The following is an 18349-nucleotide window of genomic DNA, read 5'->3' as shown; positions in this document are numbered from 1 at the left end:
CGGCACAACAAAGGCCAAGTGGTACACATGACACACATGGCCTCTGCTATGCCGTCGAATGTGCACCGCCACCCTGCCGGTACTACAGAGGATATTACACATATACTCCTATAGAAAGGGAGAGGTATTTTGTCCAAACAGAAAGAAAATCTCCAGATTGCACACTAGAGATTACCTTCAGTACATTGTACTGTACTGTAATAAGAAGAGAGAGAGAGATAGAGATAGATGAAGAAGACAGCAAAGTAATATTATTAAGAGGGACACAGAAATATCGAGCCTGATCAGAGGCTGATGGACCTGAGTCACTGACCACCTGAGGGGGCCAAAGAGTGTGAGAGGATGGGGGGTCTGGTGCTGGTTGACAGTCTAAGTTTTGGTGTTATTTGCTGCCCAAATCATCTAAACTAAGGGACAAAAGGACAACCCTGTGCTGGGGCCTGGAGGCCTTTGGGGGGTTATTTTGTCCACACCCTAATATTGCTACTTTGTTTTTTGTCTTCTTTGGTGTTTTACCTCATTCGAAGTCTCTCTTACTTTTGCTTTAAATAAATGGAGTCTTTTTACCAATTTTGACAAACCGTTTGTGTTTCACCCAAACCCATAAATACTTATCTACCAAAAAAAAAAAAAAAAAACCCATAAATACACACTTTAACTTGGGTTTCCAAACCTTATGTTGGCAGCTATGGAAACCTAATGGAGATGTGGGGTGTGTTTTTATTTCATTGTCTCACTCTTATTTCACTCTAGCATATATAAATAAGGGAAAATATCATCCCCCTCCCCTCTAAGTTTTCTTAATATCAATTCAATCCCCAAATTTAAAAAAATGATAATGCCCTCTTCTACTTTCCCAAGATTCTATCAATTGTAACCGTTAAAAAACGTTATTAAGTGATGATGTGGCATGTACAAAATTTTTAAAATCCCAAAATACCCTTAATATAATTTTATTCCAATTTTACCCTCCCCTACTTTCCCTTTTGTCTTCTTCTCCCATTTCCTCTTCTTCTTCTTCTTCTTCCGCCAGCATCACCATCATCGCCACCACTGTCGCCTCCAATCCTCTTCCACTGCCAGCACCACCGCCACCACCATGAATTTATTATTGTGGCACAATTTGACTTGATTATTCTGAGTTTAATTATAAACAGCTTTGTTTGTTTCTATATGTTATATTCTATTTGAAAATAATTATTATTTATCATTTTATTTTATATTTTGTGTTGGACTTGGACATAACAATGAAGCATGTTTGAGCATGACCAAATAAGAAAAAAGAAAAATTCCAACCATATGATTGATGTGAAGGTGGAATCCTCCCTAAGACCACAAGTGTCAAGTGTATCAATGATCAAACTATTTCCATTTTTACTTTAAAAAAAATATATTACCCTTATTTTATTTGCCTAAGCAAATTCCAAAATTTAAAATATTTCATCTCAATTAAAATATTTTTTTTCTTCAAATTCAAATTTTTTTTCTTTCTTTTTGACATCCAAACATAGCCTCATAGTAAATGACATTTGTCATCTTCAGCCTTATTTTCTTCATGTATCCTATACTAATATCCGTAAAGAGATTAATAATATTGCTGACTCTCTAGCCTGGAAGGCTCTCTCCCTTTCGTTCATGGTAGAGTGACCTCATTCCATCCCTTGACTTCAAGTTTTGCACGCCCTTCTCAATAAACTGTTTTTTATCCAAAAATAAATAAAATAAAAACTAGTTGAGTTTTCAAGTTTGTTCATGGAATTATATGTAAAAGGGGGAAAATGCCAAGGCAATAGAAACAAAGAGACCCCATTTCATTGTACGACAAAGACACTCCTTTATGAAACGACATTATCAAGCTTAACCTTTAGTACCTGCTCTCTTGATATTAGATGCCAATGATTCCAAGTCTATGAGTAAAGGGTTGGTTGGCTCATTCAAAAGAAAGATAAAAAGGAAAGAGAGGGAACATATAAACAATTAAAAAAAAGGAATACATAATTTGAAACATTCCAACTGTGAGATCATCCCTCACCGATTTATAAAATGGGTTGATCAAGCATTCAGATTGGGACCTATGGAAGGGTCAAAATGAAAATCCAAAGACATTAAATGGAAAGAGTTCCTCAAGTATATAAAGATACTATGGACCTGAACAAATCAATATGAGACTACGACTCCATAATTTCTAGTATCTTAATATTCCTCATGTAAGACCCGAGCTCCTACACCATATTGGGCTATTACTCACTGGGTTCTAGGCCCGAATCCTAAGTGGCGACTCCCCCACATTATAGAGGACACAGAGGCAAAGGGTCGAACACGATAAAAAAATCTTCTTCGTCACACCTCTGGAAAAGAACCCTCCACGAAGGGGGTCAGGTCGCAGAACCCACAGGATGCAGTTGGGGATCTTACCAAGTTACGCGAACATTAGTGTCAAACAGTACTAGGAAAAATTGAAAGAACTAACCAACCGAACTCGAGATCTTCCAAAAAACTTCTATGTAAGTTGCTTCATCAATGGTCTCAAGGAGGAACTAAAACCTAGTTTGCAGATATTCAGACCCAAGACAATGACCCAAGCAGTGAGGTTGGCCCATTTACAAGAGGAGAATGTCGAGAGCCTGATCAAGAGATCAAAACCTGGAGGAATCAGATTTCAGCTTTCGACAACCTCCCAAAACCCGTCTAAACCATCAGCGATGTCAACTTTTCCTCCCATTCATCGTCTCAACCTAGTAGAAACGAATGAGAGGCAAGGTCAAGGCCTCTGTTACAATTGCGACCAAAACTTCACTCCCTCGCACCGATGTAAGAAGCAACAATTCTTCTTGTTGGAGACTATTGGGTCCGATGAGCATAGTGACACAGAGAACAAGGATGAAAGAGGTGAGCAAGATCCTGAGCATGTAGATTAATTTTGTGTTTGTTGTCCATTTCTTATATTAAGGCATATGAATTAGCATAATCCATATTTACGTTGTTGCTCTTGGATTTATGGGACCCTTACATTTGATCCGGTCTCATTAATTTTATTTAAAAGGACCAAGTTTTCCTTCAGCCACGGTCACCGCGAGATTCAAATAGGCACGAGAGGGGTATCAAGAGGGTATTTTGAATTTATACTAAAACCCAATAGAGGTTTGTGAACCCTAAGATAGTGGCTGAACCTTCATCGGACGGCAATGAAGGAAAACTGTCCCTAAAAGAAAATAAAAGAAAAAAAAGAAAGGACTACTTGGTTTGTATATGTACTGGGATTTTATCTGTCCCCTCTTTGTCAACTTGCTCATTAGAATTAGAGGTTGACTCACTAGATAAAAGTAAGAAAGAAATAGAGTTGGTTCATGATTTCATCATGGAGTGATTCCTTGACATGATAATAGCCTGTACTCATGTATTACAGAGAGCCCAGATCCCCTCCCCTGCAGGTAATCACCTCACCCCATCTCACACCCCAGTATGTCAATCATGTCAGATTAAAGATGTACTTGTATAGTTGGATTTATTTGTCTACTAGGTATCTCACGCTAGGTATTATTATTCAGGAATGTGTACCTCTATTTTGGTTGTGATTCTCATATGACCTTTCCCAACCTGACCTCAAGCCAGAAATTCCAATCCTGAACCAGCCCATAGGCTAAAAGCCCAGCCCAGAAGCTGAAAATGTTGAGAAGGCTTGGGCTTGAAGGGCCAAACTTGCAACCCTAATTGGAAGCATTTTAAACGCTTAGACTTGATTGGATAAACACAAACAAAACTAATTTGCAACGTCAAAGAACTATCCAGGGATGAAAACTCGAATTGACAAATAAAAATTCAAATATGCATAAAAAAGAAAGAACTCATAAACCAAGGCCTTTTATCCAAATCAATAATAAGAAATTAAATTTGCAATATCAAGGAATTTAAACCCTTGTTATACATAGGCTTCTTATACTTTTTATTTCCCGGTTACAAGGATAATGCCACCAATCCCTACTCTCCTCCCCACCCCCCACCCCCCCCCCCCCCGCCAACCACTATTAATAACTCCACCAATCCAAGGGTGACATCAATAATAAAATAAGTAAAGATGCTTATTTAATTTATTTTTTTTGCCTTAATTAAGATGCAAGGTCATGGTATCTATTAATCCCTCTCTCATTTGCATCTGATTTTGAATTGGAAATATTCATTTAAAATCAGTCAATCTACCACTTTAGAGTTTTTATATGAGCACTGCACCATGTACTGTTTTCTGCCCTCTTCCAGGCATTGCCCATCTTGTAATCAACCAACACTTGGCCAGAATTCTAATAAATAATTCTACTGCATGTACAAAATTATACACACACACACACCCCTTGTCCATTACAGAAAATTAAGAACTCAATACACAAACCTTTTTTTTTATAAATACACTTAATGCATAAAGTTGTTCCAGCAATCTTTCAGATTCAATCGCTGGAAAGTAAAATGTGATCTCAAATCTTACTTATCAAACTTTGCTGCTGAGTTAATGGTCCAGGTAACTTAATTATCACATATCACTAGTTTGAGTATTCCTGGGCTCCTTGTTTGATTTTAAATCACTATTTACTTCTCAAGGTTTCTTCAAGAATTGTATACCCACACAAAAGGAAAAAATTCCAAGAATAAATCACAAAATACATATGTACAGTCTAAATGCCCTGTGATTAAACGCTAATAACTTGATTTTCTCATTGTTGAGTAGAGGCAGATGTTCACACCTTATAGTGCAATCAATATGAACTCAGCGAATTGAAATTAGTCCATGCGTCCTGCAGGAAGAAAATGAACTCAATATACTAGTCATTCAAAAAAGTGAAGTACACAGAACAAATCAAGGGTAAGTAAGATGGGCGGTAATCATCATCTATGACTAGCTTATTTGGATGGGAGTCTGCCCTGATCAGTTGGAACTAAAAAGCCAAACATCAAATCATTAAAACCTCTGGTACATGGAACACAATTAATTGTAATTTATGAAATAGGATTCCACCAATTTAGCAATGAAGGATCCAAATATTTTCCTTGAATCTGAACAAATAAGGTCAGTGAATTGAATAAATCCGCACGATTTTCTAACACCATTTATGCATATGGTGTGTGTGCAAGCATGCACGCATGTGATCTTCCCATTGGACCTAGAAGATGCCTAAAGGTGGGGAGGAACAGACACAGAAGGTAGACAAGTGAGGAAGATGCTTTCATCCACCGGCTACAATATCTGACACTGGCTTACTGAATGACAATAGACATTTTTCACTGTGACTGAGTTGAGCCAATCAACCTTAAACTGTTTCATTTACCTGCAAAATGTCAAAGACCTTTTCTGCAATGTATTTTTGTTGGGATGCAGCACCTTTCTGTTGTAGCTTATCTGGGTGCAGGCATAGTAATGCTTTTTGATAGGCTCTCTTCACAGAACTTCCTTCAATTATATTGACAAGGGGAACAGGCTTCCATCCACTTTCAGGCCAAAGAACCTGTATATGAAACAAGAGAAAAAGGAAGAAATTTCTTAAAGCATGCATTATATAATACCTAGACAGGTTTAATATATTCCCCCAATGTATCGTACAGTGGCTAATCGAAAAACATGAGACACTGAAGTGAAACTTTCATAAGCATGTTTTGAGTTAGAGCTGTTACATAGAATTATAGAAACAGTAAATGTTCAACAATGGAGAATGTAAACCAAATCACAAAAAGCAATTTCAATATATGATGTGTAGACAGTGACACAGGTGTATGGTGAAGACACGGACAAGGAGTGTCAGAGCAACCCCTAGAATCCAGAAACAGACACAAACCTGCGTAAATTTAATTGATCCGTTAAAATTTAACATGTATTTGAAATCTCAAAAGTAGATAATCCAGGTTACATTGGAACTTCTTGATGCTTAGATAATGGAAGAGTAATTTATATTCTCTTGCCTCTTGTTACGTTAGATAACATTGTATTATGTACGTGAAAAGGTCAGTCAGTCAATAAGTAAAATTAAGGGCAAAACACACATGTATTGAGGCATATTGTACTATTGTAGTGTACATCAGTTAAGCAAGTCAAAGCAAGCAATCAATATTTCTAGCAAACATCCAAGTAGGACCATGTTGAGCTAGCTACAAGTCAAAGACGCATAGTACTGCCCAAATGAGCGTCTAGTTGTCCACACAAGTGTCCGACATAACATGTGCAGACATGCGAGAAATCTGTCTGACAAAACATAGATTTCAATATATCTAATAACTAGAAAAAATAAATTTTAGAAAAAGAACATAGACTAAGAAACTAGTGAGAATGCAAAATGTGAAAGGAAACTATAAGGTTCCCGTTGTATTCAATAATGTCTGGATGGAAAATGTGCAAGGAATTGGGCCTGTTATACAAAAAAAGTCCTGAGAACCAAAAAGCGAACTTGAATGATCACAACCTTACATACATCTTTAACTTTGCTAATGTTTACGATACTTCAGGCTGTCCAGGAAGTGTTGTCATTGCCCTCAAATAGTTAAGGATATTCCATTAGTGATGACAAAAGAGGTGGAGGGGATCCATATTTTCTGTTCATGTTGATCAGAAGGTGCAGAAGCCCCAGCATGCAAAGAAAGCCCCAATTCTAAACCAAGAATCAGGGGTCCTACTACAGCTAAAGCCCCTATTTGAGTAAGGCATGCAAAACCTATCAGCGTGTTCCGCCTCAAAGCACGTTTATGCACAAAGGTGCTCTATTATCGGCTCAACCACCAGGAAAGAGTGGTCTGCGTGAAAACCATGCAGCCCGTCTATTTGAATTTTGATTAATCACCTGGCATCTATACATTGTAAGGTTACAAGCTAGATCATGCTTACTCAGATTTTAAGGGGGGAGAATGTTTTAAATCAAAGGATTCTGTTAACCCAGAGCTTGAAAATTCAACTTACTAAGCTACCACACACTGCATTCCAGTGATCTTTGTGGAAAACTTGACTATTTATGACGTCACAAGTTCACCTGATTGACCCAGACAATGAATAGCTGACCCTTGACCCAATCCCATTTTATGGCACAATGAATTAACATAGAATCTAAGAGGGCATTACGAATAGGATGATTTCATTTTCCATTATCTGTTGAACACACAGTGCAGAAGGCAATGTCTGTGTTGGTTGTCATTGTTGTCAACACAGTGCATATGTGTTGGTTGTCAACATAGTGCATCTTGGTGTAGTACAAGCATGTAGTACAGTCAGCAGAGTGTCAGTTAAAGTTGGCAGTTGTATGGGTACAATCAGTAGTGACAGTAGGCAGCATCAGTTGAGAGTTACAGAGTAAAGTGGCAGTTCAGGACAGTTACAATGGTCAGTACAGTACAGGCAATGACTGAACAGTGTGGCAGTGGCAACATTACAGGGGTTTGGCAGTGTACACAGAGGTTCCACAGTGATTGGGAGTCATCCAGGAGCAATTTTGTCATTTACAAGCATGTTCAGCATGTTCCGGTATGGCCAGGTATGTTTTGGATGTGTATAGACCATGTGAGATGATGTGAATGGAATGGTGTATATTTATGTGGATGTGGGACCCACAAAGTGTCATGTGGTAGAAAGCTGAGTGGCAGGTCAAGTGGCAAATGGTAAGTATGTGAAAGCATATGCATGTGATGGAACAATGATGGGCATGCATAGTGATGATGGCATTATGATTTGGCATGTGACATGGCATGGTAATGCATGCTTTAAGGTGTTGAGATGGCACAGTGTGCTGACTTGGCAAGCCAAGTGTCAAGGTGCAAGGGTAGCAGAGCAAGTCAATAGGGTCAAAAGACCAAAATTGGCTAAGGCATGAAGCCCTCACCATGTGCTCAACATATTGCCAGAAAGAAGTGAAGATAGAGGAGAGAGAGTACGAGACCCCACAGGGGTAGTGGGCCCCACATGCCACATGCCACATGCCACATGGCAGTAAGATTCTGAGGTGACAGTCTCACCTAGGTCAACAAACCAGCTAGGCTGGCCAGCATAGCAGAGGTAGTGTAACACCTAACACGATCCAGAAAAGAATGGAAATCGCAAACACAATAAAACAATGCGCACAAAGATTTACGTGGTTCGGCAAGGTTGCCTACGTCCACAGTGAGATGAGATCTGTTTCACTATCAATGGAGAATAGGGTTACAGTCGCTCGTTCCTCACACCTCTCTCAGATTTTCAATACAGAGAAAGAACTCTCGCTACAGATTTATAGCGAAACCCTATAAAGGAAATTTACCGAAATTCCCATATAGTCCTTAAAAAATTATTGAGAAGTCAAGACACCAAAACCTCAGCAAGTAGGGCCACATGGCCGAGCAGCCTAGGGTGCACCATGCAAGCTGCCAAGGCCACACCCGCGTGCGCAGCAACATGCCCTCAGAGGCCCCTGGCACAGGCTAGGCAAGCAAGTCAGAAAATATTCCAAGTGTGATAGAACCCACAACCTGTTCGGTTGAATGCCCCACAGAATGCGTAAATAAAAGCTCTGTGTGAGTGGAACAGTATTTCAGGGGCTTGGTTTGCAAATTACAAAAACCGGCAGGGTTATATAGATAAAGCTAAAAGGCGTGGGGGGCTCACTGTTATTTAACAAAAGTTCGGCTGATTCCAAATGAGTGCTTAAAATGAATCTACGTCGCCTCAATTCCAATCGCAAGGTTCAGGGTGGTCGAGCGGACAGAATACGATGTATCTATCATACACCATAGCAACGATTCTGATCCAAGAGTCTAGATCACACCAAAATTTCAGATGCAAATCTAACGGTGGAGATCTCGCCGAACATGATCGGTCCAATTGGAAATCGAAACGTGTCAAGGCACTTTTTCAGAGGTGGTACTCAGGTGTTCCGCTCACCCACAGAGATCATGATAAACGCGCCCAAAGATTTTGGGTCAACTTCATAGAGGTCGTACATCTTATTACTGTGGTCCGCGATGCACGATAGTCCGTCTTATTCCATGTTAGGTGGAGCACCATGCACACCCAAGAAGATGTCATATGATTGGACGACAGGTATCTGGCTGGCGCCTGACAGGACAGATATGATCCAATGACCAGTCAATTTTCCCGCTCTTCCTCTGCAAATCCGACTGCTTGGAGTCGTCCGTATCATATGGACCAACCAGAAGACGAAATGTGCTCTGACACTCTGACATGTGACAACTCGTCGCTTCACACGATGCTGATCCAATGCACATGACTGACCGTGATTCCCGCTGACATTTGACTCGATTCGATGATTGAGATTAGACCCGCGACTAGAGGGAATGTAGAATAGTAACCAAAGATCCACCCGGGCTTCACACTGCAAGGTGTCAATCGGATCAAACATCGATTCCTCCAGCCTTGATCAAACACAAGACAATTCTTCAATGAAGAAGACAAGTTGCAGAAGCAGCAGCTCAGTTGTTTCTTTCTAAAAATCGTGGGATGTAGAATGCGCCCTCTATTGCTTAAATAGGTAATAATGTAATATTAGGGTTGGAGATCAAGTAGGACAAGCCCTACTGACTTCCACCTAGACAAGACTAAAAGTCTAAGCTAGAATCAGAGTTGGAATAGGAATTCCTCCTCTAACAGAGCTCAGCAATTGCCTAGGAAAAAACAACTTAAAATGAACCGACATTGGACCAACATGGACCATGGTTCAATTGAATTTAAACATAAACAAAGGCATGAAATAAAAACTTAAGTATGAAAAAGAATAACTCAGCAACACAAGTGATCTTCACTTGTTCTTCTTCTTCTTCCTACGGATGTAGGTCTTCAGATCTGGCATCAGTGTGCCTGGACCTGGACCTGTCCTGCTGGCTCCCCTATCCAGAAGAGGTGAAAGCCAACTAAAATACACCATCATAACAAAGAGATCTCTTGTCATCAGTTATACTCTAATGTCACTATAGACGCAATTTTTCTAATTATTAAAAATTAAAATTTCTATCTAACAATAGGCACCTTATCTGGTGGAAGTTGGGTATTTATTGAAGTTTGTCCAGAATCAAGGGTAGTGTGCCTGGACCTGGCCTGCTGGCTCCCCTATCCAGAAGAGGTGAAAGCCAACTAAAATACATCATCCTAACAAAGAGATCTCTTGTCATCAGTTATACTCTAATGTCATTATAGCATGCAAATTTCTGAAATTAGAAAAATTCACTTGTTTAGTTGAGACTTGAGACTTGATTCTGTAAAAGAAAATACTATGAGTCTTGGCATTTTCTGGATGGCCCCATGATAGAAGAAAAGAAAGATTTGTTAGGTTTTGTTTTCTTTCCTTTCTCTTTGTTGCCAGCTCAATGCTGGGAATTCCTTAACAAGCATTATTACAGCTGGGAACCAATAGTGTTGGTATGAGAAGATTTGGGATGGAGGACTGTTAGTAGAGACAAAACTGAAATTTGACAATAGAGGTAAAAAAAAATTGGTATAGAAAAATACATATTGTAGAGTAGATAGCAGTGCTCGGATGTTTGTTTCCTTTCCATTTGACCACTGTCGTATTTTGGCATCTGAAATCTACAGCAAATCAAGCAATATGATATATAAGTCATACAGGAAAGCAGTACTACTGCTATTGAGGAAAATATTTAAGTTGCCAGCATTACTTGGAGTTCTTCATGATGCTCAACAGCTTCTTGTTGTATGTTTTGGTCAGGAGATGATTCTTCTACCTGTTCATAAACCCAAGAGCAGAAGCCTTTTCAGAGGATGTATACAGGTTAAGGTTTCTCTTAGTGTGTAATACACAGCTATGCATTCAGGAAACGAGAAAATTTGGAAATTCCTGACTAGTTACTGGTAAGAACTTCACATATAATCATACACAAATTTTTAAGTTCAAAAGGAAGGTCCATAACCTTTTGTTTTCCTCTAATGACATGGTAACAGACAGCTGGAACATTGATAAAAGATGATAGTGAACCAGCCATCAATAAAAATCATATGATCAATCTTGAATATAAGATATACCAGGTAGCTCCCTTCAATATCTTCAAGATGAGATTCCTCTACATTCCAAAGTGGTGCCTCAAAACTTGCAGGAATAGTTTCTAACCAAAAAAAAGGGTGGAGTGAAAAAGATGAATCAGATAGATAGCTTCATACATGGAGAATCCTAATAAAGTACAGAAAGAAAACTGAAAGTAAATATCAAGTGAAGATATTATCATGTTCATGTATAGTCACTCTGTTTTCCTACATTTCATTTCCACTGTCATATAATATTAGTACTTTGTCCATTTGCTTCTTGCCCCAAAGGTCAACTTGTTCAAACAACTTTTAAGGAAATAAAAGCTCAGATCCTAATTTGACCATTGAAGTGAATCTAAAAGTATAGCTCTCCATACTCTAACAGCTAAACCCGAGGACTAGTATGGTTCTGTTTCTCCCATAGAGCCCTCACACAATGCAGGTAAAATATAAAAATCACCTACTGGGTTAATTACATATATACATCATCTTACTAGGTTAGTTTTATTTAATATCTACTATATAAAAGGTACTAAATTTGAGAATACAATATTGATTTATATGAAAACTCCAAAAGATATTGGACTTCATTCAAAATTCAGTAACCCTTTCATTCCACCAGACAGTTTGACTAAGGTATACTTCTAACCTAACGGAAAATAAAAAGAACTAACCAGAGCATGATGCTGAGTTACCAGTCCTTCCAGAGAAAATATCATAAGATTTATAGGTGGTGTCGACAAAATGTGATCTCTCTGTTTGTTTCACAGTTCGATCTACCTGGGGAAAGAAGATCAGAAGTATCCAAAACCATCAAATCCATCAAGAAGCAATAGAGTTACATTAATTCAGCAAAATCTTACTGCACAAATATAAACTAGTTTTCGTCGGTCAACCAAAATAATTCTAAGTTGCATACAATGGCCTGGTCATTTGTTGATGTTTCGTCCTTGATCACATCGGTCATATTCTCTTTCCCATCTGCCTTGCTTGTACAAATGTGTGCTCCATCATCTGCTTCACTTGCAACCTTCTCTTTCCCTCCAGAGCTATGACCTTGTGTGCCAACATTAGTTATGTGTTTTGAAGGAGCTTCTTGATTGAAAAGTTTGACAAATTCTTTGACTTTTCCCTTGACTTGGATTCCTAAAAGTTTGTCTCTTGAGTTTTCTCGTGTACCTTGCAAGCCACTGTTAGCTGCAAGATCCAACATGTTTGTTTTATCACTACCAATATTTCCAGATGATACATCAATAGTTTCAACTGTGCCTTCCTTGTCGTCTTTCTTTTCAGCCTGTCTAGCCATCCTGTCCTTCCCTGCATAGAATAAAAGGGATGCAATGCTAAATACGGTTCACAATATCCCTATTGATACACTAAATTGACCTAGTTGTTAGAGGGATTACGTTGTCCGTCATAATTGTTGTGCAACAGTGAATGCAAAGATTTTGATTCAGCTTTGCCTTTTTCTTGCATGAAGACATGTGCCTCTTTTTTTATGCTTCCATGTAAGCCTTTGTCAAGTGGAGAACCAGACAGACCTGAAAAATGATTAGTTTCTTTTCCTTCCTTCTGGATGGTGAAGCTATTAGGGACTTCTGTGGTAATACTTTGAAACGGTTCTCTATCAGGTTTGGAATATGCTGCTTTCTCAGTAAATCTAAATGAATCTATTGTATCTTCAATCACTGAATTGATAACTGAAATACTGCCTTGCTTTCCGCATTCCGTGTGAAATGAGCTGTTCACTGACGAGATTCTATCATTTAGAGATGGAAATTCAACAGGTACTTCACTTACTACTATCTCACTTTTGATCTTTTCTCTTGAGCTTGAACCACTCGAGTCATTACCCCTCTCTTTTGAGCTTGAAACTTTCCCTCCCTTAAAAGGCATCACTAGTGGCATTCCTTTGCTTGCCCATTTGAATATAGAGAAGTGAAATTGTTCCTCATGCATTTCTGGGTTGCTTGTTTCTTTTTTCAAGTGTCCTCTTCTGTCCTCGTTACCAAGCCTGGGGGCTTTTGATGACTCTTCATTGTTAAGAGAAAACTCCCGTGATAAAGGACTTTGACGATAAGAGAGCTGAGCATCATTTTTCAAGTCATCTTGTCCCTGGATCACTTGGTTTGAAGCTCTAGAGATAAAAGCTCCTGGGGAAGATGGAAAACCAGCATTTGAAGCATCATCCTTGTTTCTATATGAATTACCACTAGGAGAAGTATTGTACCCCAAAAAGTCCATCTCTTTGGCCAACTTTGTAGGAAGGCTGAAATTGTACAAGCAGTTGAAGTTAAAGAAAAAAGAAAAAAAAAATCGTGACAAACATATGTAGGTAGGCAGACAGATTGATAGATTTCTGTCCGTGTTCATAACTGTAGTTGTGTAATGGGCAGAGTATTCAACATCTGGGACTTTCAAGTCCCCCAATCTAGAGATTCCCAACCCCTCAATTTTTAGAACCAAAAGGTCCTCCATATTAGATTCCTACTCCATGTCATTATATCAATCCACCTTGGAGTCCCAAGTGAAAACCCTCCCTACTACTCAAAGTCTCAAACTAACTCTAGATAATAAAACATGTCATGGCTGTTGATGCCATGATGGCTGTGTTTACCAACTCAATCACCAAGAGAGAGAGATTTTCTATGGAAAGGGTAAAATATGAATAATAGAAAGCAAAAATAAAGCTGAGTAAAATAAGCAAGACTAGTTCACTTGATGTACCAACACGATATGATAACATGGAAATTAAAATTATGAAAAGCAGAAAAAATAGAGGTAAAATATGCAAAAATTAGTTCACTTGAGGAGCTAATGTGGAACAAAATGATGGCATGAAAATGGAAATTTAAGGTGGAGGAGGAACCTTGTAGCCCCAAAGTACTGGTAGATTTGGGAATCTGTAAAAAAACTGATTGGGGGACTTGAAAGTCCCAAAAGTTTGAGGGCCTTGTCTATTGGTGGTTTGTTGAAAGTATTTGATCAGAAAATAGTTATGCATAGAACAATGTGATATGAAGAAAGAAGGGGGAGGTTATTCAAGACAGGTAGGCAGCTCTTCATTAGAAAAAGAAATAGATACATGAATAAAGCTGGAAGAGATGAGAAGATATGGAATTATCCATTTCAGATACACAAAAACACCCCCCAGACAATAAAAATAAAAGGATTATGATAAGGATAAGGATAAAATTGGCCTGACATTATTACATATGATATTCATCAATATACAGCTTCTAGATGTGCAAGAATTAACTATTTTTGTTTAAATTTGAGAGAAGAGAATAAGAGGAATATCAAAAACCTGAGCTGTGTAGGGAGTGATGAAGGGCCAAAAGTTTCGGGTTTGGAGGGTACTGAGCGGACAGGGCGTAGTATCCTGGAAGCTGGCGTTGAAGAGAAAGAATCCCGATCAGGCTTTTTAGGAGTGGAGCTTGAAGACTCGTCACCTCGAAAAATATCATTGAAGAAATCATCGCTCGGGTATCTCCTCCGGACCAGACCTTCCTCACCAAAAACTGGCTTCTCGCTCAGAGTAGACCATGAACTGCAGGAGGCAACTGCTTCTTCTTCTCCTTCTTTTCTTTCTTCTCCATACGTATCACCAACACTGTGCCGCAGTTCATGGATTGAAGAACGCCTGGGAGGGCCACCAAATACGTCACTGAAATCTACCACATCGGAGTTTCTGGATGGGGTATTTGGTAAAGAACTGGGGTTTCCGACTGATCTCCGTGGACTACCGTGCCCCAATCCCACCAGAATATGATCTCTATAAGAGAATCTCTCCATATTAACAAACAAAATAGTCACCTCTGACTAGAAGAAGTAATCTGAGAAAAATTAATTGTTGCAATCAAATTGCATCAAATAATCTGAACACTGTAAAAATTCATTAACTAAACCATCAACAAACAACCACATCTAATCGAAAGGAAATTTTGAAAATTAATAATGGCGGGAAATGGAATTCACCCTATACCAGTAATTTCATTCCAATCTCATCTCATTTTGCGGACTCTGCACCATTCATGATTGTTCATTCCCCAAAAACAGTAATGAGCAGCCACAATCTGAAGTTCATATGGAAATATGAGCAAAGAATGAATTTTAAAACAAAATTTTTGAAAAAAATAAATAGAGTATCTTCTGATTTGGATTATCTTCTACAGTTGAACACTGTACAAGGGAACTACAGACAGGGAAACAGACCTTGCAATGGTCCTGAATCCGAAGCTCATAACTGACATACGATACATAGTTAAGACGAAATTCAAGTGTTAAGGAAGAGAACAGAAGTGGTAGAGGGATTCGATTTGAATGGTCCAATCTCAATCTTTTTCCTTGCAAATTCTTTTTCAGATAATTGTTGCAGAAGAAGACGGAAGAAGTGGGGTTACGGTTTTGCGAAGTCACAAAATTGGTTTGTGGAATAAGAAAAAGGGTATAGATAAGAAGAAACTCCGCCTGAGACTATGAGGAGGGAAATTGGCGCGGCTGCGAGGAGACGACAATAACGATTTGACATTTTACGTAATTCCCGTCCTATCCCTCATTGGCAGTTTGGCAGTTTTGGCAGTTGGCGCTCAATTAGATTGGAATTATTTCTCTTCACGGTTCGGACCAGTGTGGGCCAAGCCAGCATAGGTAGGAAGATTTCTGTGATTATGTCACGTGAAGGGACGAAATAATGGATCCCGTGCATCAACTGTCCATTTCGTTTCGGTAAGCACAAGCCGGGTCATCATGGTTGGTTCAATTTAGAACCAAAATGAGGCCCTGCCCACATGCACCCTACATGGTTACGTCAATGTCCTCATTGACAAAATGGGGAAGGTGTTCATGCACACAATTGCACATGGCGAAAACCTACTTCAAATAGGATGCGGTGGGTTTTTAGTTCATTTCGAGTGTAGGGGTGTCAATCCGTTTGGGTTCGGTTTGGTTTTTCAGGTTCGGTATGGTTTTTAGGGAAATCGAAATCAAATCAATAAAGACTTTTCGGTTTCGGCCTAGTTTCAGTTTTCGGTGCGGCTTGAATTCGATTCGGTACCAGGTTTTTTTAAACAAGTTGGGTTTGGTTTGTGCCTTTTTTCTTCTCTTTCTCTTTTCAACTACATAAAATATTTCATTAGCCCCACACTTAAAAAGGAGATCAATGGAACAAGCATTTTACAAATAAATTCCCCTATTTTTATAACCTCATACTCATTGATTTATAACAATTTCCCTTACAACTATAAATTTGCTCACTAATATTGAAATCAATTCAATTACTCATAACCTAATACTCATTATTTTTTGTCGGTTTCATTCGGTTTGGTTTTCTATTTGTTATCGATCGGTCCGGTGTGGTTCGATTTTCAATCGGTCTTGTCATACCCCAGTCCAAAACCAATCCAATAAGAATCAGTTCGGTTTGGTCTCGGATTTTTTCGGTCTATTTCGATCGATCTTAACGGTTCGAGCTAGGATTTGACACCCTTAATTTCGACCCTTGCATTGTTTCCATTGCACGAAAGTACATTTAATCTTTCGTCAAAAAATATTAGGAGATATAGAAGGAGGACAGGTTGTGCCACCAAATGTGAAGCAGCACCCTCCCTTTGATGGATCTTTATCACCTCTAGTTCCCTGCCCGGTTCAGTTCCCCAGTTCCTCTAACAAGGGGGGATTGGAATGACCACCCTACCCTTGCCCAAACACTCTGCTTGGGTGGGGTCCACCACCCCCTATTAGAGGAACTGGGCCGGGCAGAAAACTGTAGGAGATAATTTTCCCCCTTTGATGGACTTCTATGTGAAATATGTGATGTCAAATGATGAGAGCAAGAGCATAAGTTGCCACCTGGCGGTCCTAACTTTGCGATGAAGACAAATGTCGGTCGCAATGACCAACCCCACATCCAATTTGAAGAAGCATGTATGGGTGGGGTGTCTTGCATGAATCCCCTCCATTTATTATTATTAAGATTATGAAAAATTGTCACTTCAAAGTCCAATGTAGATGAATTTATCCTAGTGACCCACCTAATCTTATTACATGGCAAAATGTTATGGTAATTCCAATCATTGGATAAAGGAAATTATCAACGCCACCCCTTGACGATTGCCTATATTTTAAGGCATACCCACTAACTATCATATTATCAGTGTCAGCAAGCTGCGAAGCTGGTGGGGTGGTTTGGGTGTGGTTGCAAGAAGAAGAAGAGAGATCGGCGTGGTTGCAGCAAGAAGAAGAAGAGAAGCTTTAGTGGGTATTATCTCATTTTCGGCCTCTTTTTATCTTGTAAGCGAGTAAAAAGAAAGAGAGATTAGCAGAGCTGGAAAAAAAATAAAGGATTAAGGGTATTTTGGTTAAAGGAATTTAAGAGGTTAACACCGTTCAAAAATGGGTAATGGTTGATATTATGGTAGTTAGTGGGTGTGCTTTAAAATATAGGTAAACATCAACGGGTGGCGTTGATAATTTCCCTTGAATAAAAATGGACTCTCTCGATAAATTATTTGTCAAATTTCAAACTCAAGTTCAACCATTGATTCCCCCGTGTGTTGGCATGTATGTCCATGTAAATTCATGCATGTTTATAGTACTCCAATCACTATTGTGCACTCTCCCATAAACTTGGACAAAACTCTATTTAGCTTAAGCTTTTCATGTGAGTAGTGGACCTTAGGGGTCTATCTATTTGTCCATAGAATTTGGGCACATCTACATGTCCCATGGTAGATCTTCGGGCAAACTAGAGAAACTTATCTAATCAAGTTAACCGTATATATTTTCTCATTTTTATTATTGTTATTATTAGGGAAATTAACTTTATGCTAGTGTCTAAAACTTAGCCTATATTTATTCATATTTCTCTATGAAAAACTTAAACCATGTTTTCATTCTTTTCATTTTCCCCTAAGTATTTAAAATAAGGAAACTCGTTCTCTACGTGGGATGCAGGGGCCACGCTGCATGCGCCAGCCAATGAGAACGCACATGGCAGCACAATGGGCGGTGGAATTTCCATCATACATGAGGGGCATGGTGGTCATTCCGTCATCCACTGTGCGTGGGCGTGGGCGTGGGCGTGGCCCCTGCGTTCCACGCAAGGTACTTTTCCCCTTTAAATAAACAGATCAACCCTAATGGCACGTTTTATACAATTTTTATTTCACTTCAATATTAAATGTACATGCTAAATATATGCTATAATATTCATGGGAAAAAAAGATCCCCACACCGACAGTATAATGATGTTTTCTCACACCCTCTCACATCTTGACTATATGAGTCCTACGCTAATACTCTTTCTTCCCTAACCATGTGGACTCCTATTGAACGTAACCATTTTTTGCACCGTGATTG

At 39.0% G+C, this 18349-nt stretch overlaps 1 protein-coding gene across 2 annotated transcripts; it reads right to left on the bottom strand.

Annotated features, from left to right (window-relative positions):
* Nucleotides 1-4366: 4366 nt before the first annotated feature.
* Nucleotides 4367-15194, bottom strand: LOC122662594 (J domain-containing protein required for chloroplast accumulation response 1). 2 transcript variants are annotated; one of them, XM_043858263.1, is made up of 10 exons: nt 14969-15189; nt 14298-14805; nt 12397-13259; nt 11910-12307; nt 11665-11770; nt 10991-11070; nt 10627-10692; nt 10460-10537; nt 5316-5492; nt 4367-4784 (listed from the first exon to the last, which is right to left on the bottom strand). In XM_043858263.1, exons 2-10 carry the CDS (start codon nt 14783-14785, stop codon nt 4746-4748), a joined length of 2295 nt encoding a protein of 764 aa, XP_043714198.1. In that variant the 5' UTR covers nt 14786-14805; nt 14969-15189; the 3' UTR covers nt 4367-4745. The 2 variants fall into 2 exon arrangements, with proteins under 2 accessions (XP_043714198.1, XP_043714199.1); XM_043858264.1 differs by lacking the exons at nt 4367-4784; nt 5316-5492; nt 10460-10537 and having other exon boundaries at nt 10631-10692; nt 10879-11070; nt 14969-15194.
* Nucleotides 15195-18349: the final 3155 nt, after the last annotated feature.

Source organism: Telopea speciosissima, chromosome 5 (genome assembly GCF_018873765.1).
Source record: "Telopea speciosissima isolate NSW1024214 ecotype Mountain lineage chromosome 5, Tspe_v1, whole genome shotgun sequence".
Classification (NCBI taxonomy): domain Eukaryota; kingdom Viridiplantae; phylum Streptophyta; class Magnoliopsida; order Proteales; family Proteaceae; genus Telopea; species Telopea speciosissima.
This window is presented reverse-complemented; position numbering and strand designations above follow the sequence as displayed.

What these genes read in the sequence shown, in the direction of transcription:
- LOC122662594 (XM_043858263.1), bottom strand. Translation starts at nt 14,785, where the DNA reads ATGGAGAGATTCTCTTATAGAGATCATATTCTGGTGGGATTGGGGCAC. An exon ending in ATATTGAAGGGAGCTACCTG is followed by an intron (nt 10,693 to 10,990) that starts GTATATCTTATA and finishes GTTTATGAACAG; the next exon opens with GTAGAAGAATCATCTCCTGA. An exon ending in AGCATCATGAAGAACTCCAA is followed by an intron (nt 10,538 to 10,626) that starts GTAATGCTGGCA and finishes GATTTGCTGTAG; the next exon opens with ATTTCAGATGCCAAAATACG.